A 22,508-nucleotide genomic window follows, 5' to 3' on the forward strand; every position below is an offset into this window, starting at 1 on the left:
ATAGTGGAGGAGCTGTGCCATCAAGCAGGCTGCTACTCCAGTGAACCTCAAAGAGACACAGAGAATCACTGGGCAGCTGCAGCACTTGACTTAGAAAGAAGCCGCAGGTAAGCTGTTGGGAGAAAGCGTGAGGCAGTCTGCGGGACAGGGGGAGATCCGGATGGAGGAGAGGAATTTATCTGCTATGTTTCTTCTCATTTCCTGCTTCCCTTTGGCTAAAGTTCACCACTGAGTCTTCACTGCCTGCATCATATGAACCCTGGGCACACCTTTGGATGGCTACTCAGAAAGCCAGATCCTATGCCTTGTAAAGTGGCATTTTATACAAATCTGGAAGTGGATGAGGAACCGAAAGCCTGTCTGCACTCTGGCAGTCAGGAGAGAGGGCCTCGAATTCCAGAAAGGTGACTGGCAATCCTCAGGAAGTGGGGCCAAATGGGTTCAAGCAGGCTGCTTATCTGCAGAGACAGCTGAGGTAGACTGACAGGATGAGGGTCTAGGTAAGGACTTGGGGGGAGCACTTGAGGCAGCAAAAATGTGTCCAAGCTAGTCACCCTGCAAAATTAAATAGCTTTTTTAATGTAATGCAAAGGGAAGACAGTATCAGCATACAACAGAAGTAGACCAAATAGAAACTAATGTATTTATTCTGGCAAGATTTGGATTCAGAACTAAATGCAATATATCTGTTCATTTCTTGAAAAGGAGAGCATACTTTTTCCTCAAAAAACAAACAAAAAAACCAAATGCATAACATTCTAGTGCCCAAAGTCACCAACAAAGGTTTGCTTTTCTGAAAATCTGGTTTGATTTGGTCTTGTATATACGGAGAAATTTCACTGTAGAAACAATTTCAGTTATTATTAACATCATTTATATTCATATACATAAAACCCACATCTTACAATCCAAGTATCGTCTTCTATGTTGACAGCGGCCATACTTTAGACATTAATAAGATCAGGTATCCATTCAGCACTCTTTCCTAAATCATTTTGCCCAAATGAGAATTTATAAGTGAGTTTTATCCTCCTCCATGAATGATTTTCCAGAATCAAAACCAGTTATGTGATAAAACTTAATTCCTCTAAACAGATTTTGTGTTTCATGTTTCAAACTGATAAGGACAATCTGAGTCTATATTCTGGAATAGCAATTAATCCAAAATAAAAAATGATAGCTAATAACCTGTTTCATAAAATCTGAGCCGTGTTTTGTTTCGTTTTGTTTTTTTTTTGTAACCCCATCCAGTGATAAGGGCAGGATAATGAGTGGTCCAGTGATTTGTTGCTTACACACATGCCCAGTCTTCCTCATGGAAAATGCCATCAAGCAAAAGAGCATCTGGCCTTTGATATTTTCTTAATGTGCATTAAAGGGCCCCAAATTTCCCATAAAAAATGGAAAACATAATCACAAAGTTTTAATCTAAGTCAGAGAAAAATATAGAGAGGATACCCTGTCAGCTATCATTGGGGAATAGTAAAGACAGACTAAAAGAATAATAAAAATCAGAAGTGGACAAGACCCAGGATCCATCTTTAATGACTTCCCATTGCTCCAACAAAGAGGTTTTTATATTTTATTGTCCAGAAGCAGAACTTTTAAATAATTCTATTTAAATATTTTAAAATCAGTCATTTATATTTTAAGTTTACCCTAGAAGAGATATGATAAGTACACTCTTAGATTCAAATCCAAATTTAGTCAATTTTTAAAAAGTGTATTTTTATAATGATGTACAATATGATCCATTGGCATCATGCAGTTCATTAGCAGACTTTTTCTTGTGTTTTATAGCTGTAGAATCAGAAATATGTTTTCTATTAAAGGATTCTTTAATTTCAGCCTTTTTGAATAAAATCTTGACAGTCTTCCAAATAAATTTGACAACTTTTCTGAAAAACTTGTTCCAATGTTTAACAATGTTTAAATTCTGAAAATTTTTCCTTCTAATAAATCTGAGTCCTTAGCATTGTTCTTCAAGCCTAGGTCTTTCTGCTTTAGCCTTGTAACAATGAACTACTGAGCAGGATCATTTTTATATAGTCCTCTGTCAATGTATCTCAGATTTCTCTTCTTGAAGCTGATATATTTATTTACTTGAATTTTACCCAAATCACTTTAATTTTGTCTGGTATACTTCTGAATTGATCCCAAACTCTATCATCTGCTTTGATGGAGACATAAGGTCATTTCCTAATACAGATCAATGTGAATGGGAATATTGTGTTTTAATTTTGTAAACTATTAAGTTACATTTTGTAAATTATCTCATTTTGTAAACTATTATCCTGAGATATGTTATTTATTTCATAAGGAATCTGGAAATTTTCCACTGTAATTCTCTATTGGGTAACAAAAAGAATTGTAACAAAATGGATTTTAGAATTGGGGAGATGGGGGGAAGGAGAGACTGGACCTGGAGAGCTAAAGGAACACTTCATGGAGATTATTTTGGAGTTATATCATCAAAACGAGCCAGAGTGGGTCAAAGAAAAATAAATGTGTCCCAGATGAAAAGGGGGCATCCAACATATAGAGTTGTGAAACCATGGTGCATATTGGAATTGCCATGAATTTAGCATGGTTGGTTGTAGAAGAAGGGGGGATGAAAGGAACTCAGAGGATGGTTGGGGAATGATGTAAAGAAGCTTATATACCCTACTGACAGATTTGTACATTATCATGTAGATAATAAGTTTTCCAGAAGAGATATAGTAAGATTTGTGTTCTAAAGAAAAAAGTCAAAATGTAGAGAATGAAATGAAATGATTTTGTGTGGCCCCAGAGGAAACAGTGAGAGAATTCAGATGAGAAAAAGTAAGAGCTTAAATGAGGCTGTGGTTATGATATGAAGACGATGGAGCTCTTTCTGGAATTCAGGCTCTGTATTGTTTGCTTGTAAGTGGTACAGGAAAGGGAAGAATTGAGAGAGTGAAGGTTGTGAAATGGATAAACGGATGATTAAGCAAGACAAACAATAGAGAAAAGGGGACAAGGCTGAGAAGAAGACAGTGATTTCATTGAGGTGTCTGTGCTAAATCCTAATGGTGGTTAGTTAGAAAACACAGTTCTAGTATATAAGTGAGAGCTGGGGGCCAGAGGAAAAACTGAGGAGTCAACATGTCCCAAGTGATGGATCAGACCAGAAGCAAGACCAAACCCATAGGAAACATATAAACTACAAGAAATAATGATGGTCTAGAACAGTAAACTAGGGATTACCAATACTTAAGAAGTGGGAAGAGGAAGATAATTCATTGAAAGAAACAGAGGAGGGAGAGTATAAAAGGTGAAATAAAAATTTAGAGAGAAAATATCTCCGTAGCTGAGGGGCAGAGAGTTTTAAGGAAAAGGAGCAGAATCTAACAGTCCAAAGTTCAAGTAGAAGGATGATTGGGAGAGAAGGCATCAGACTGTTTTTGTTGACCCTCATGGTTAAAACATTTTAGATTAGTTAAGGAAGGTAGTAAAACCTGCAGTGGGTTGAGAAGAGAATGAAACATGAGCAAGCAGAGAATGTGACTGCAGAAAATTCAAGAATCCTGGCAATCATGGAAGAGAAATAGGTAAGATTGAGAATAAGCAAGGTTGTGGGGTTGATGCTTGCATATGCTTATGTATTTTTTTGAACAGGAGTGACTTGAGTGTGGCTGCGGGCTAAAGGATGTAATCTGTTTGAGAGAGCGAGGTTGAAAATGTAGGAGAAAAGAGACAATTCAGAAAATGAGGAACAGGATTGGATAGAATTAGGATCCAGAGAGGAAAAGCCTTGGGCTGAAGGAGTGTCTCTTCCTCTGAGGCAGAAGATGACATGCTAGTGAGTGGATCATGCACTGTATGGCAACAACAGACCAGGAGATTTTGATGTTCAGAGATACCACTGTCATGCCAGGCATGGGAGTTCATTAGACAGGAGGACCAGAATCACGGGCGCAGATCCAAATTTCCAGAAGCCAGAACAGAATATGGGAAATGATGACACTTACAAGGAAGAGATTGAAAATGTTAATTCTCATCATGTGACCTAGTAGGAGCAAAAGCTAGGTATGGAGAGGAGGTCACGTATTGTGTTGTGATCAAGAACTTGGGACTTGGAGTCAGAGGACTGTGAGTTCTTACCTCAGCTCAGGCATACATTAAGTGTGTGAGCTTAGGAAAGGCACTTAACAACTCCCTGCTTGAGTGTCTCCACATTGTTAAGTTGAAGGTAATGGTAACAACAAGACTGTTGTAAGGAATAAATGAGAAATTGATATAAAGCTTTCAGAGGGCATGACATACAGGGATTTATTAAAGTTTATGTTTGTATGTTTGTTCATTTTGATTACACGGACTATGAAAGTAGGAAGAATGGTGAATGTTCTATCTCAAGGGCTGTATGATCTTCGCAAATTAGGAGAACACCATTTGATGGGCCACTGGAAAGGGGTGAAGCTTTGGGAGAGAGGTGTTATGAGGAAGAATAGAAAGTGACTAGGAACACACAAAAAAGTTTGCTAAGTGTTGATGACATTGGTCTTGGCAATGTTTTCATGGATATGTTATGTGTCCTTAACACATAAGGGTTTTTGTTGTTGTTGTTGTTGTTTGTTTTTTGTTTTTGTTTTTTCCTAAGTAGAGTTAAAAACCCAGCTGAAGAAAGTGGCCATTATCTGTAATGTTACTACACTGAGTAGTCAAAAGTTATTTATCCAGAATTAAGGGATTTGAGGAAAATGGTAGAAGAAGGAAAAGTGGATTAAAGAGTGGAGTAGATCATCACATGGGGGAGAGCAAAAGAGTGAGAGATGGGGGAGCATTGAAGTGGCTGCTGAGTTGGGGACATAGGCCTGTTCATAGAAGGAAGTAAAACCAGGAAGGGCATGGAGGGGTGCATAAAAGGTCTGGTGATTCAAGTCACATCAAAAGCAAATGTAACAGGGTAGGAGTAATGAAAACTCAGAACATGGGATTTGTTAGATGAAAAGCAGAATGAAGATGGCCGAAGTGGAGAGGAGGTGAAACAGTGGAGTCATGAAGAATGTGTGAGTCAAGGTCAGGGTCATGGGAGGTGACTGAATGATGGGCAGAGTTCAGACTGAGATAAATCCAAGACAGTTCCAAAGCCATGGGATTTAGTGTATGATGCTGATGAGAAGAGTGGCAGAGCTGGGTGGTGAGAACTCTGAAAAAGCTTAGATTGCTTTTTCCCCATAGAAAGAAAGTCTACTGAAAATTATATAGAGTCTTAAGCTGGTACGGGATTCCAAAAGGAAGAGTGAGTATCTTCTTTACCTCTGGAGTCCCAGTGCCCAACACAGTGGCTAAGACATTGATGTATAATACTTGTGCAATTAATGTCTATTGAATGATTCTATGAAATACTGGGTTCAATCCACATGAGTCTTTTAAACTGTTTTTCACTTTTCCATATCAAAGCAAAGACTGCTTAAGAATTAAACCAAATATAAATCTTAATTGTTATAACATGGGGAATTTTTAGATGCCCAAACCTTCCTTCCAAAGCACAAAAGCAAGTTGCATTTTGGTATTTTTCCTTCATTTATGAATTCAGCAAATATTCATTGAACAACAACTCTGTGCCAGGCACGGTTCCATACATCGGGAAAAATAGTGGAGGAAAAGGCGCACCAGGCCCCAGCTCAGGGAGCTTAATTTTAGTGGGAGAAAAACAGACAGCATATAAAAATATAAATGTTAATTTCAGCTAGGAAGAAGGCTGCGTTGAAATTAAAACAAGTAGTGAGATAGAGAGTAAGCTGGAAGACAGCTCCCTTTTATATAAGACAGCCAGAGAAGACCTCTGACAAAGGTGACATTTATCTGGGACCTGATGGATAAGAAGTCAACCATGTAAAGATTGGGAGGTATTCCAGGTAAACAGGTGGTGTAAAGGCCCAATGGGAAGATCGGGTTTAACAGAGAAGGACAGAAATGAGACCAGTATGTCTGCACTAGGGTCTAATAAGAAAGTCATATCTTTTCCCACAATGTTACATGTGTTAACATGAATGTAATGGTGGAGTATATTCAATTTTCAAGGACTGCACAGTGGTTAGAGCAGACTCTGGAGTGACACTGCCCTCATTTGACCCAGGCTCCTCCTTTTCTACCTTTTCTACCTGGGTTACATTGGGAAAGTATACCTAACTGTTCTGGCATATTATTACCTGTAACATGGCGATAATAATAGTATCTACCTCATACAGTTGTTAAAAGAATTAAGTGAATTGATAGTGGTAAAACAAAAAGGTGCTTGGCACATTAAAAGTGTTTCTTCTGTGAAATAATTCCACCTTTTTTCCCTGAATGCATTCTATGGGAAAGATAATCTCTTTTGCTACATACTCTTAATGATAATTTCTGTTGATTCTGAGTATCCCATAATCCAATTAACTGTAGAAGAAGCAGGTTGTTTTCATTTTTCTACGTCATAAATCACTCGACAATGAACATTGTTATCATGCTTTGAGATTTTCCACAATAGTGATCACCTGCGTGGCAGAGTGTGAGTGAACCTGTAAAAATATTTCACTGACTGAGCATCTGTAAGAGGCATCCTCATCTTGACTGGCTTCTCATGATTTTCCTACCAGATAGCAGAGAGAAGATACACTATTGATGGCTGTCCTGCCAGCTGAATTTATCCTGAAGGGAAGTTAAGCTTGGCTCATTCAAAGCTTCTCCTCCCAAGAAAATTTTATTGAGTTGCCAAAAATAAAAATAAGAACAACTCACAATTTACTGTAACCCCCCCCCAATATTTCTAGCCTTTCTGAAAAAAAAAATAGTCTATTTCTATTAAACTGATAGATTTGGACATACTGGCACCGAGGCAACAATTGTGAACAGATTTCTTATAGCATCTTCGCCATTCTTCCATAATTTCATGTTTTATTTATTTGTTTTTTAAAGAACTATTTATTTGAGAAAGAGAGAGGGAGGGAGTGGGGGGAGGGTCAGAGGGAGAGAGAGAATCCCCAATAGGCCCTCCACTGAGTGAGGAGCCGGACATGGTGCTCAATCAGATGGCCCCAAGATCTTGACCTGAGCCTAAATCAAGAGTCAGTTCACCTAACCAACTGAGCCCCCATGAACCCCCTTAATTTCATGTTTTAAAGTAAAGTTCATACTGTTAAAATATTGTCTAAAATATCATAAGCCTCTTCGACTAAAATTTAAAACTATTCTATGGAAAATTGTTTGAGAAAAATACTGAATTTATAGAGAAAACGAGAGTAGCTCAGAACATCTGAAAATAGTTGGAGTCTTTGAAATATGGCATCACTTTCTTTGAAAATAGAGAAATTTCCCAAACAAGCGAGCTTTTGTTTAATGTATTGAGTTCTGCAAATTTAAAGTTACATAAATATGATACCCTTGAATCAAATTAAAATAAGAAGAAGCAGGGTGCCCAGGTGGCTCAGTCAGTTAAGCATCTGCCTTCGGTTCAGGTTGTGATCCCACGGTCCTGGGATTGAGCCCCCATAGGGCTCCCTGCTCAGCAGGTAGTCTACTTTTCCTTCTCCCTGCTTGTGTTCTCTCTTTCTCTCACATAAATAAATAAAAATCTTAAAAAATAAAATATGAAAAAACAAATATAGATAATATCCCCACTAATTAATTATTATGAATTACTGAAGTTTTAGGTAACATCCACATTGTATCAGGCAAAAGGAAGCACATGCTATAATCTATTTGGTCTAAATTAACTTTATTAAATACAAATATACATCTACTCACATGTATAGTCTTAAAAGTCTGAAAAATGAACTTCTAAAAGGCACACAGTTAGCACCTAATAAATATTTATTAAATTTGGGTTTTTTTCAGGTTTATGGACATATAAATGACAACACTGTGTAAGTTTAAGGTGTACTGAGTGGTGACTTGATGTATGCATATATTGTGAAATGATTACATTAAAATCAGTTTACACATCTACTACATCACATAGTTGTGTGTGTGTGTGTATGTGGTGAGAAAACTTAAAATCTACTCTCCTAGCAACTTTCAATTATACAGTACAGTGTTAACTATAGTCGCCATGTTGTGCAATTGATCTTGAGAACTTATTCATCTTCAAACTAAAATTTTGTACCCTTTTTTTTAAAGATCTTATTTATTTTGAGAAAGAGACAGTACGAGTGGGAGGAGGGGCAGAGGCAGAGGGATAAAGAGACTCTCAAGCAGACTCCATGCTGAGTGTGGAGTTCAGCGTGGGGCTCGATCACACTACCATGTGATCACCACCTGAGCCGAAACCAAAAGTCGGATGCTTAACCGACTGAGCCAGCCAGATGATCCCTAAAAGTTTGTACCTTTAACCAACATCTCCCTATTTCCCCAGCCCCTGGTAACCACTCTGTTTCTAGGAGTTTGACTTTTTGAGATTCCACATATAAGTGAGATCACGCAGTATTTGTCGTCTTCTGTCTGACGGACTTCACTTAGTAACACCCTTAAGGTTCATCCATATTGTTGCAGATAGCAGGATTGCCTTCTTTTTTCGGGCTGAATAATTTTTCCACGTGGATCGATATTTATATCTGCATCTATATTTGTATCTACATGTCATTTTCTTTATCTATTCCTCTGTCAACAGACATTTAGGGTGTTGCCATGTCTTGGCTATTGTAAATAATGCTGCAATGATCACGAGGGGGCAGATATGTCTTTGAAACTAGAAAAAACAAAAAAAAGAAAGGCTTTACACTATAAATATGTATAGCTGATAATTCAATAAACGTTTATTTTTCCTGACATGCATCACCAGTGATGTATGCTTTTTATCCTTATTTCAATTTTGTTTACAGAAAACTGGGCACAAACCAGAAAGTGTGGATTTGTGTGGAGCACATATTGAATGGGCCAAGGAAAAATCAAGCAGAAAGAACGTCTTTCAGGTAAGAATGTTACATATATTAAATTTGTGCCTATTACTTCTAAATCTGAGCTCTCAACATATACTTCCTTATTGTGATGTTTTCATGTGCATGAACCAGTTGTTCGAAGGTCACTGTGAAAAACTGATTTCGCCTCCTTGTTGAATTTTAGTTTGTTTTGTGCCTTTTCCTTGGTTACTGGTCGCTATCTGAATAGAAAATATATATGTGTCTGGATTAATTCTACACTCAAAGTCATTGAATGTTGCATTGTATTTGATAACTGTTTGGGGTTCAAACCTAGAGTGTTTGACTTAAATAGATTTATTGTAGAACTTTCAGATATAAACTTCTTACATTCATTTCCATTCCTGCCCCTAGTCATACATTACATTTACCAATGTAATTTAGGGGGATGGAAAGAGCTGAACAGCTATAGAAATTGGATATTTTTGTATTGCATAATTTAATTTTTGGGAAAAAATAACTATGATTAATAATTTCAATCATGTTCCATTGAATGGAAAGAACCAGATGAGATCCTTGAAAGAAAGGAAATGAGAAAACTGAATATTTCATATATGATGTTACTAAGATCCCTTTGGCAATTAATAACTTTAAATTATGGAGGCTTATCTTTTTCCATCTTTATGTGAGATTTAACTTACTTTTATATTTTCAAAGTAACCAATAATTTTCTAGGTATATTTTAGAATTTACATCATTTAGTAGCCAGGAACTAGATTATTATAATTACTATATTAAATGCCTCCTAAGACCATTTTGGCTCTTGAAAAAAGGTCAATTCCATTCTTAAATGCATCCGTGAAATTAATATATTGGGTCTTATAGAAGTGTAGGTGACATTTCCTATCTGAACTCTCACTGGGGAGAAAAAAACTGGTTTCCAGTTCTGCATTTCCCAGATGCTAATACAGGTCTACCAAATAAACTGGACCCATGTCAACATTTCTAGAACAAATTATTTTTCTGGTTCCACTTTTATTCTATTCAGGCATTCATTTTTTATATGCTGGAGATTTATTTCTTTTTACCAAAAGAGAGAAAGAAAGAAAGAAGAAAAAAAGTAAAGAAAACTAAACATACTTGCCTAGAAATCAAAAGACTAAGTTTAGCCAAAAGTGATTAGAATCTGAATTTAAAGAATAAAGAAAAGAAAAATAAATTTTGTTTTGAAGAGAGGAATTGTAAATCAGTGATACAGCCTGTCTCCCAATTTCTTACTCTTTTTGTTATTCTGTGATAAATAAAAAAAAATTAGAGGTCATATTCCTAGCTTTTATGAAAACCATGACGATCAGTATGAAGAGTTCTGAACTAGGTTAGGTGAGTTAAGTGGTGTTGGTGTACTATGTATTATGAGTTTAGCATCCTTGTCCTCAGGTCATAAAATAAAGACATTAAAATTTGACATTGGCATAATTCTTGGACAATAAAAACTCTTGGAGTTGGTCTAAGATAGCCTTTTTCAGTTCCTTCTGTTAGTCTTTTGAAAAGTTAAGTTAGCTCAAAAACAAGGAGGATAGTCAAATATATACAATGTATATAGGATTGCAGATATGAAAGATGAATATTTATGCATAATTTTACATAGCTTCGAACATAATATATGTAGATATATATTTAAGCCACCTGTATTGATGATATGTATGATAATATATATTAATGTTATGAGATCGACCTTTCCTTATATGACTCACTTCCTCCTGCTATAATTTTTCCCTGTTTTTCATATTTCTACAAGTAGGTACTTCTAAAGATATTAAAAAAACAAGCAAACTAACCAACTAACTATTCTCTATTTTGGTAGCTTTTTGGAGTAGTTTTGCCAGCTACTGTTTGTAAGGTACCTAAGCAGCTTATGGGACCTCAGTGTTCTTACATACAGCTTAACTCTTTTGGTCTTGTACCCTTGTCGTTTAGAGAAACAGGAAAGAAGTGATTATAAGGATGCTGTGAATAACAAAGTTAAAGATTCCAATTTCATTTCCTGCTTCATTCTTTTTGGGATGAATCATGTGGTTTTCTTGTCATGCTGACATCTTTTCATTACCCAAACTCACGAACTTAGGTAAAATTTACTAATACGTATCCATAGATACAGACTATGAGGGTAAACCCTTTGAGAGGAACAATATAAACAGCTTTTATAGTTCTGTTAACGAAAAAGCATAGGCAAGGATTTGCCAGAGAGCTAAATCTCGATGACTTGCATCAATATTTGATTAGATACTAGCTGGTCTAACTCTCAAATGATCAGAATAAACATGATTAAATCTCAAAAACATGGTATTAAGGCATTGTTGGGTGTTTGAGTGTGTGTGTACAAGGGTTTCATTACCTACAGAATAATGAAGTGTTTCTTCCTGACGGGAAAAGACCATCATAGCCTCAGCTGATGTGCTACATCAGAAATAGCTTTAAAATTCCGAGTTTGAATTAGGCTTGGTGTTCAATCTCAGTCTATGAATTATAGATTACAGATAGCGAATGACTATTGAGATTTTTGGTTCAAGAAAAATCAAAGAAGAGCAAAATTAGAAATAATTTAAAATTTGAAATCTGTCTTTTAAAAGTTGATGGATTAGCAATTATATGCCACATAATTACAACGTCTGTAGAGAAGTCGAACTTAACATGAATAGGAAAACAAATAAAAAATTATGCGCCTGAAAGACTCGTAAACACACACCTGCGACTCACACACACAAAATGGAAGGATTTCATTTGTCTCGTTCATTTGTATATGCCATTTGGACATTTAAGTCGTTCATTTTCTTTTTGTATTAAAAGCCAAACTTCTTTCAGAGTGAAAGTCTTACTAAACTCTTGATGTAGATTCAATCTTACTTGATTGGTATATGGTAACATAAGAGCGACCATATTAATTAAGTTTTAAGGTTTGGTATTCAACAACTCTCAGTAAGTCAGAGTGATGCTCGCTGACTGATTTCAAGAACATCTGCCTGTTTTATAACAGAAAACTCTGTGGCCTAATCGGTACTTCTTAATAATAAATGATATATTTTTTTAAAAAATCATTAGCATACTGCATGGTGACTAACATAACATAATAAAAAATAAAAAAATAAAAATCATTAGCAGCTTCTATAATAAACTATGTATAGACAAGTCCTAATACGTGTTTCAAATGTATGATTGTGGTATAATGTTATGTGTGTCCACGTACATATCTACGTCTAATTAGCTTGCCTTAGGAAACAGAATGACCATTTCCATACGCGTACACACAAACACAGAAAGACATTTTGTCCTTACAAAAGGCCAAGCAAATTCTAAGTTATATCAGTAAATGTTCATTGCTGCTAACCTGCGTTTAATTCTGCATTTAGCATAATTGTCAAGGACCATCACAAGTTTGATGTAGCTTGAGAAAGCATTTAGCAACCGAGTGATTTGTAATGAACTGTGGTACAAGTTTTCTTAGTTAACTTAAGAGGAGCGCGAGGTCTTCATCAGGGAAAGAGTGAATAAAAAGATTTATGTTCAAATCACATGTTTTAAACATTCCTGCTAAGTGCTAGTTTGCTCTTTGGTGTTTAGCCTGAAATTTAAAGCACTGCGGATTAAAAGGATTACAACATAATCTTAAATAATCCTAAATGTCATTTACAGAGAGATAGTTGTAATAACTAAATAAAACCGTGTTGCAGGATGGCAGTATTGTCAGGCGGCTTCTGCGACACTCGTGGCGCTCGGGCACCTTCTTCTCTTTCTTGGCCGGAACAGCCCGCACTTAACAAAGCTTTTCAGTGGGAAGTTCAACTGAGCAAATGGCTGCAAGGGGATTTAAAACAACAAGTCAATTTTTTTAACCATTAGTATCTTCCTGTTTCAAAGTTGAAGGAACATTTTCACTCCGGTTTCCTTCCTTCCTTCAAACCAAGGGCTCTCTCTGAGTTCCATATTTTTGAAAGTCAGGGGAAGGGAGTTCATGACACGGAGATCAAATCCATAGAGGCTCCCTCTCTAAAACATTGACCACCTCCAAAGAGCTACCCCCTTATTAAATAGAGGGTGGTCCCAAGCACTGGAACTAATGCCAGCCCGTTTAGCTTAGCACGTGTGTACTCTTCCCTCTTGTGTAAATGAGTTTTGTCTCCTCACAGAGAACACAAAGAAAGAGGCTGTATGACATACTGCTTTGTATTTATTACATCAGAGGGCTGGACTCTTTTCAATTCATTCAATGGTTATTGCTAAGGCTAGATTGGCATTCTGTTGGCTAAAAAAAAATAATTCACTGTCAGAAAATCTTAGGAAATTGTGTCCACAATATAGGTTCTGTCCTCCAAGATGATATCCAGAGTGTCCACTCTATTCCCTTTTGTAAATGGCGTAAAGGATAAGAAACATGCTATCTGTCCTGTGGTCCTTTTCATTACAACCTATATGACAGTTGATGATTATTTATTTAAGATAATGAAATCACTTATACTCTAAAGGTTTACTGTATCTTACAGCCAGACAGTGACGAGGCCTCACTTTTCCTGAGTTTCCTTTCAAATAAAACTTAAAATTTTCCCCATGAACATGCAGGAGACTCACTTATAGATTATGTGCCTTAAACAAGATAATTCTACTATTAATGAATTATGGCTGATTAGGACTATATCAATTGCCTGCTTGAGAGGCAGAAAAAAAATTAAATGACTCAACAAGATGAAAGTCTGTTTTCTTTCCCTGGCACCAATTTATAACCTCGACAAAAATCATGGCTGAATTTCCTGGATTTGTGATTCCTTTTTTTAGGATGTAAATCTATCTCAGGGGAACAGGTTCTGCCCCTAAAAGTAAAGTAAATCTCAGAACAGATTTATCGTTACTTGTATTACTTTTCTGACTTCAGTTGGGGTCTTCTGGCTATAATGTATATTAAACATATTCATGTAATATTTTCCATGGATATGCTTTACATTTAAACATAATTTGATTGCTCTTCCTGATCTGAATATGTCTTAGCTTAAAATGTTTAAGTACTCCTTAAGTTTATTAATGCGAAGATAATTTAATAACATCTTGGAGAATGTCATCTTAAGCCAAAAGGAAAACTACTGGTATTTTGCTTTTATCCATTTCCTTCTGTTAAAAGTGGTGGTTTAAAATAAATCTGAGCTTTTACCAATTTTCTCTTTCATTTTTCAATGCTTGTAGTTAGACTAAATGCAAGAGGATGATTCTTCCACATTCATATATGCATTAGATTTTGAGTAAAGCTGGTTTCACTTTAGAGAATTACTCACAGTATCTTAAAAGGCATGGCATTAAAAATAAACCAGAGTAAGAGCAGCATTAATGTCTAATACAGTTGTTTTTGTTTTGGTTTGTTTTGTTTTTGCTTTAGCTTGTCCCCAGTCATTTTATCTACCTATTAGAAATTCATCTATCATTCAGAAGGTGCAGTGGGGAGAGCACACAAGTCTGGCGACGTGTGTTCCAGTTTTGGCTGTGTCAGTTGTAACTGTATGTAAACCTAGGGCAGGATCCCTTCCTCCAACTTGAGTTTTTCACATCAAGGAAGTAAGAGATAACAGTCCTTCCCTCTCCTGTCTCCCATCTGTGTTAATGTTAAAATGAGGCAATCTGTATTTGAAGGCAACTCCAAAAGGCCGGTGTTAATATAAATGCAACCAGGTATTATTATTCATCTGTTAACCCTGTCATCTCACAGAGCTTTGAGGGAAATTCCAGATGTGGATTTTGGACGGATCTGGATAGGAGAGATTGATACGTGTTAAGACACAATTCAGGATTTCTGTTCCTCTTCTCTTCTCTGTGGTGCCTGTGAATTTAACCAATAGGCTAAGATTTAATACCCTGAGTGAAAATCTTTATTTTGTAACTATGTATATGTGTCCTCAAACCTTACAGAAATCATTTTGAATATTCTAGTCTTATAAATAAATAGTGTAATTAATGTAATATCTAATCAATATAAATTAATTAATTAATGTCTTACACCAGTAAGTACTTTAAGTATTTTGCCCTGAAAGGCTCTACCACGCTATTGATAGCAACTTGCACAAGGGGACCTAGAGACAAGTGCAGCAGCTCTGCCCAGAAATGAAAGAGAGACAGTAGTAACTCTTTTTATTCCCCTACTGAGATATTGGGACAATACTGATTTTCTTATTGAAGGGAAAGAGATATGATTATTTTTATGATTTTTGCCTTCACTTTTGCCAGTGGGATTGCACAGAAGAATTTTGATGAATGGAGTGATATAATTTTATAATTGAGGCTTTGATTTAGGAATATTAATGTCAGGGGTGTCTAAGATTGACGGCAAAGGAAAGAGCCTGGGGGCAGGAGATAAAATTAACTATAAGAAGCTAAGGTAAGACCTAAGGAACACGTGAGCCTGCCTGATGAGAGGAAAAACAGAAGCAGGTTGATGGGTGGAGAGTACACACTTCAAGTAAAGAACGTGCCTATTTGTTCAGACCAGGTGACTTAAGGATCACTGTCCTTTTGAAGGCTCTATTTTTGAAGAATAAAGCTCTCTAAAAAATATAGTCTCAAGTATCGAATTAAGATGCTGAGAAACTGAGTATATTATTAGGGGAAACAATGGCAAGCAAGCGTATGCTTCCTGATTATCCCATGAAGCTTAGTAGTCTGTGAGGGTATTTTCGCATTTGCACAGCTACTTTATTCCACTCGCTACTGAAGGGCAAGATGCAATCTTGTATTCATTTCCTTTTGAACTATTGTCAAAGCAGAATGCAACAGGGTGACAGTAAAGATTGACAATAGCCATGTTAGTAAATTTTAGGACCAAATTAGCCAAGGGAACCAAGAATTTAAGAATCCAAAATAAAATAAATAAAAATTTAGAGGGAAAAAAAAAAGAAAATGTCACCTTGGTTTCTTATCCTTCTAACATTTTAGTGGAAGAATGGATGCATGTGACCTAATGAGCTTAGATCACGGGATAGCTCACTTCACATTGTCTCCTGGAATTGCTGGCTCCGTCTGCTCAAAGATAAGAGCTGTGCATTTGGAATAAATTCTGGATTTTAATTTGACACAAGACTAAGCGCAACATGCTGTTTTTAGTTTGTTGATGTGATGTAAACCCCCTTCTTTCATGGAACATACTCTGTTCCTTGAAGTGTCGGTAGGACCAGTGTGATGGTTGCTGTGCCACTCGCGGGCTGACGGTGTCGCTCCTCACGGCCACAGGAGCAGAGTGAGGTTAAATGAGCTACACAGGATCAAACCTGGGGCTTTAGGCCATGTATATCCACCTGACCAAAAGCAAGCAGAGCCAGCTGGGGATTTCATGAGATCCGAGTAGAATCACCAAGTGTGATGGTTTCTCCATCTGTGACTTTCATCCTGTAAAGTCCAGAAGATATTACATTGATACTGGCAAGACAACATTCAAGCCACTGGATCCCCTTTGCTTGTATGTTTCAAAACTCTTATTTTATATTTTTAAAAGGAAACAGCCATGTTTATTTCATGCTGAGTATGATTTTTTTTTTTTTTAGTAGCTAACAGGCTTCTTCCAGAAAAAGGAATGATTTAATCCCTAAAGCTGGTACATAATAGACGGGGCCAGTAAATGGTATCACATTTTACAGCTTGTCCATAAGGATGACACAGGGTAAAATAAAACTGAGTACTTTTGGATAGCGTAGGATCACTGGCAGATAAATAGCCAATGCCATTCGGTTTTTAGAAACATAAGGTAATGAGGCTGGATCTGAAGGCAAGAGAGAGAGAGAAAAAAAAATATATATATATATAAATATATATATATTCACAGTGTTTATATGCCACAAGCCACTGAGCAGTAGAAAAATCTGGGCAGTGGTGAGCAAAACTCTCAAACCTCAGAGCAGTGTTTAAAGGAGTATAAGAAAATAACAAAGCAAGCATCCATAAACAAAGGTCTGAAATGAACACAAGGGGGGAAAAACCACTAACTTTAAGATGAAAAGAAAATGCCAGCACTCATACAGAATTGGAGAGGCCACTTGTAGAATCTATGCATAGAATCTCTCAATATATGAGTTAAATGTGTTACTAAAATTTGGTAGAAAATAAATATTCAAAAGCAAAAGTATAAAACACTGCAGAAGAGTGAAAGATTCTTGGTATTTGAAGGAGAGAAGAGGCTGCTCTAAATTTTATCTGAACAAAACAGGATGTTGAGAGATGACCTAAGTGAAACAATTAAATAAAATGCCTGATGTTGGGGAGAAATCAGGAAGGGAGCTGTTTGAACTGTTTTCAGATACCAGATCAGATAATGACCAAGAAAGGAACATCCACATCAAGGGCTTCGATGGATTTCTGTTTCAGAAGAGCGCTATTAGATTCTTGGCTTCAGTCCCACCAATTTGCCTAACATTTGATTTCCAGCACTGGGGAAATTCTACCGGCCTGACTTCCTTGGTGAAATGTGCAAACCAAAAACTTTCGTGGCAAAATTAACAAATTTCTGCAAACGGCTCCGAAAGGGAAAGATACACTGATATGGGGGGTTTTCTTAGACTTGATAGGTTTTATGTTTCTTTTTTTAACTTTATTTTAAGCAAAGCTTCGTTTTTCAAAATTCAAACCCCCATCATCAAGTAGAAGACAAGCTTCTGATATTTGAGATCTGTGGTAGATTTGAAATCGATTCGTAGAAAGGGAGGTTATGAACACAGTCTTTTGATGTGTAGGATGTACCAGTGAGGGTGGCAGGAAATTATGTGAAACCCTTCTCTTTTGACAGCTACACTGGAACATTTACAACCACAGATGTTATTTGTCCATCAGAAAGGAAAATATTTGTTTCAAGCCACAGGCATTTTCTACCACAATATCAAAATGAAATTCAAAAGCATTTTGATGTTTAATGTGTAAGAAAATAAATATTTTGGGGGACCCAAATACTAGAAAGCAAATAGACCCCACAAAATATAACCAGTGACATGGAAAAAAATGGCTGGCTTCATTATGAACAAATCTGTCCTTTTACTAAAGTAAGGATTGTTCTATTATTAACACAGGAAATCTTAGATGGACTGCACAGAATGCTGCATTATTCATAAAAGCATTGCTGCCATCTGGTGGCTAGTTGGTGTTTCAGCACTGACTTCGCTGGCTGGATTTTGGCAGGGTGCTCTGACGAGGTATTCGAAGGAGGGCTTTCTTTATGCGGTAAAATATAGACGTGAAATCCTCTGGCCCTAAATGTCACTCACCTGATGGCAGGCCTTTCTCTCTATCATAGAACGAAGGATTCAGGGGAGTCAATGACACACTTGTGTATCTTTTGTCCTGAACATAAAAGTATGTTAGTATATGGCTTATCTAAGGAATTTACTCTTGGCTGTTATTGACTGATTAATTTTATAGACACTCATGTCTGTTAGCAAATAAATATGTAGTCAAATATTAGGAAGATTTATTGCATCGAAAGATACACTGTATTGCTTAAATAAGAATATACATGAGATGCTATGAATTCCTTATCAGGATCCCAGCATGAATTTTTTTGTTACCACTCACTGAATTTGATTTCAGAAATAGCATAATTTACAATGTCGAAAGAGAAAAATGTATAGGACTTCATAAAACTCAAGATTTCTTCCCAGTCATTCAATTGTTATATTAAAGAAATCTGATTAATTGTTAATGACTTAAGAGACTTATGAATTCATCTTTCTTCGTGAATTTACAAATTAAATGGCAAATATTTTTCAGCTAAAGTGAATGCTTTGTTGGAAACAAAATAGTTACGTAATTTAAGAAATTTTAACGTTTCTCAAGCATCATTGCATTAACGCATTCTTAATTAGAAACAATGAGTTTACCTTTGTATTTTTAGTATATATTTTAAGTTTCTAATAACTGTGAGATGTCTCTTTATACACAGTGAAAATCCTCATCCTTAAAGTGGATAGTTATACAGATCACAGGTCTCTGAAGAGTATAGGAGATAATGAGTTAAAATTGCCCCAAGAGGAGAGTTGAAGTTTAATCCCGGATACTCAGGGATGATATCTAATACTTAATACTCAGCTTCTAGTGGATATTTCCCTATATCATTAATCCCCTTATGATTTGGTAAAAGTCAGATAACAAAGAGCCATTGCACTAAATTTAGAGAATTATAATATTGAATGAATATTACCCTGTACAAGAAAACTTGTAAATGCCTATTTTTAAACGTTAGGCTGTGGGTTTTATTTTAAGTTTCTCGGTTAAGATTTTCACTGTGAATGCATACTTGGTATTACCCTTGTTACTAGCTTCTTTTGCCACTTAAAATGTTTCCTTCCTCACAACATTTCATTTGACTCATGGAAGAACATTGCTCATCTTTCCTGGGAAGATTGCTCAGTTCCTCACCCTTACTCTGTCTCTATTTAGGAAGAGGATATTAAAAAACCAACAACAGCAATAACACCTTACAAAGAAAGTAAAATCAATAATGATTATGCCCCTGTCCCTTTCATCTATAAGTATAAAATTTCTAATAAATTGTTCTCCTAATCGACTTGGATACAACCCTATGGTGGTTTCTAATGGTTCCATAATAGAACCGGTAGCTTTGGTCAGGATGCCCCAGGTCGTAGTCATAAGTTGCTAATGTTTGTTTCAATAACATTTCCTTTTTGGCAGGTTTTACAGCTACTTAACACTAAATTCCCATTTAGTCAGGAGGATCATTCATATACTGTAATGAATGATGTCACCCTAAATCCTTTAGTATGTAATTGCTAGATGTTACATTTTATAGCAGGGCATTTGATGGTGTATTTGTTTATGCTAGATTTTATGACAGTGACAGCTGTATCTCAGTGGAGGGGTGATCCTTTCCTTTCAGAGGAAGCTAGTTTTGAATTCTCTTTAACAAATAGTTTTGCCATATGTGCCCTCTGACTAGGTCGGGTTCCCTGTCATACAAAGTTTGAGACTAGGAATTGTGTTGCAACTAGTTTATTTAGGAGGTAATCCCAGAAAGCAGGAATTTAGTACTGGCAAGAGTGAAATGGAGAAAGAAGGAAAGACAATGCAGGGCCATTACTGAGTTGATCACAGAATGGCTAGGATGCTTGTCAGAATTTTCCACCAAGGATTGACAGGATGAAGCATTTGTCCATCAACTTCTCACCTCTTTGGTTATGGTTGCCTCTGGGATAGGATGATGTCCTTAAATCTTCTTGACTTTTAGGTTGCACATGTTTGGGTATTCCAAGAAGACTCCTTCAGGTGCCCTGCTCCATAGACTCTGAATTTCCATAGCAGAAAGTACAAGATAAGGAGTGATGCTTGAGCCAAGATGCAGTCAGTACAAAGGGATTTGAAGCCCACGCTGAAGTGTTTACACCAGCTTCAGCTGGAGTCACAGTAAAGGCCAGAGGATGTAAGGCAGGACACAAGAAGCATCGGATACAATCCTCCTTGCAATTGATTTGTACCTCACGTTAAGTCTTATCTATTGCGCAGTCTTCAAGATGGTGGCTGGGCTCCAGCTCTACTAGAAAGCTGATTAAAAAGTTTTAGTGGAAAAACTACATTCTTCTACTGCAACTGTGTCTGAGGCCATATTTGACATTCATCATCCACCTTCTCCACCACTCATTCTAGATTTTTCTCAATATCAGTCAGGCCTATAAGTTGTGTTCGCCTCATGAGGTAAATCAGACCTTCATACCTGACAGCCCTGAATTCTTAATTTTTTGACATTGCCAGACTCTGTTCACTGTACTTGAAAGTTCACTGCTTTCACTAGGTCTGGAAGTACCTAGATACAAATCAATGAATCTCCTGAGTTCCTGAATCTTTTCTCCTGATCCCATTGTGCAGAAGCTGCCCGACCTCCTCATTATAATTAGGGCAAATTATCCCTGAGTAAAGTAGCTGTTTGGTTTTCCTGCTGGCCAACATCTTTAGTATCCCACAGTTACCAAGTGGTAGCTATAGCTTTAAGTTCAGTGATACCATTACTAATCCCTGCCAGAAACAAATATATTTCCCATCCCCAAAACAAGAATTTTTAATCCAGCCGAAGTAAAAAGACCTAGAAGCATAGATGCTGCAAATGTGTTACTCACAGAAGCAACTCCTACTTCTACCTCTTGGTCCTTAGACCCATGTATTCTGGCTACTGGGGACACTGTGACATGTTTCAGATACTGATCAGTGTATATACTGCACTTGGAATGTAGCCCCCCAATCAAACACGGTCTTTTCCCCAAGTTACTATCTTAATTGGAGTCATTCCATTATTTTTTTTTAGGTTGATGATGTCTATTAATGTGTTATTTACTAAGATCATGTGTCCAGCGTTGTACTGGTTTCACTTTCTTGGTTTGAGACAATGTTGTGAATGGTCTTCTGTTGCAAAGTTGGGCATTCTTAAAACTGTGGAATGCTGGGGCAGGCAGAGGCATCATAGGCAGAGAGGGCAAACCCGTACCCTGAGCTGATGTTGATTCCAGTGAGAATGAATCACTGTTCCCCCAAGGATGGAAAGGGTCTGTTATAGTCAATTTGACATTAGGTGCACCTGGCTGGTCTCCTTGAAGGGCTCAGTGCCTGTCTCTATTGGTAGAAGACTGAGCAGTCAGCAGTGGTAGGAGTTACATCAGTCTTGGTGAAAGGGAGGCATTGTTTGGATGTGTGCATAGTCTCCATCCCTGCCACCATGGCCACTCCATTCATGAGCCTATTTTGCAAGTTCTGAGAGGCTAAAGACAGAGGTTGGAAGACTTTGACTGATTAAATCATCCAATACACTGGCTTACTCTGGTAGACGTTTAAACATTAAGATGAGACATAGAGATCTGCATGCCCTGTGCTCACTCCCATGAGTCTACTGACTTTTGCCAGACTTCGTTGTCTCTAGAGATCTCCTTGTAGGCCTCTGACGGACCAGCAAAACCATTCTCCACTTTCTAGAAATCAGTCTATATCCTTACCTCAGGCTACCCTACTCTCTATAACTCAGGTTTATTGCCTCTATCTCTTCCTGAGGAGTTCTCTTCACCATTGTCCTACAGGGTGACTCCAGGGTGGGCCTTTGATGTACCTACAGCCCATTTTTTTGGTGCTTACCAGCATATTTGAGCCATCCATGATTTTCATCTTTCATCAGCTGGCTTTGAAGAACATGCATGAGGCCATAGGTGGAATCTCAGGGAGAGGCCCCGGTAAAGCAGTGATAGATAAAATAGAAGTTCCAGCCATATTTTAATGTAACTTAGTTAGGCACCCTTGACCCCCTTGACCAAATTCTGAATACAGCATCTCCATCCATGGGTTGCTGCCCAAAATTACATTTCTGTGGATTTAGCATTCCCCAGCTCATCACGGGAAGCCGAAGTTACATAGTCACTTACTGTACTATGATAAGGTACTCAGTCTCTATTCTGACCCAATAATGGGCCAGGAGCTACTTAACAATGGCGATGACTTGTTTACTATAGGAGGTAAAGCCTTCAGAACCCAGGAAACTTTGCTGGGAAGCTTGTACTTTACTCTGCCACAAACTCCATAGCAACATGATACTCTAATTTCTCATTGAATTTTCTATCATAAGGACCTGAGTCTAGAAGCTTGCACCAT

General features: G+C 37.1%; 1 protein-coding gene across 1 annotated transcript in view; it reads left to right on the top strand.

The window, feature by feature from the left end:
- The window catches only part of ARHGAP15 (Rho GTPase activating protein 15), a 597,544-nt gene that overhangs the window by 111,988 nt on the left and 463,048 nt on the right, over positions 1–22,508 (top strand). The window contains exon 6 of the mRNA XM_045782563.2: positions 8,823–8,912. Within this exon, the coding sequence (XP_045638519.1) occupies positions 8,823–8,912 (90 nt within the window). The remainder of the gene's footprint in view (positions 1–8,822; positions 8,913–22,508) is intronic.

This window comes from Ursus americanus, chromosome 1 (genome assembly GCF_024610735.1).
Source record: "Ursus americanus isolate L20-20 chromosome 1, mUrsAme1.1.p, whole genome shotgun sequence".
Taxonomy (NCBI): Eukaryota; Metazoa; Chordata; class Mammalia; order Carnivora; family Ursidae; genus Ursus; species Ursus americanus.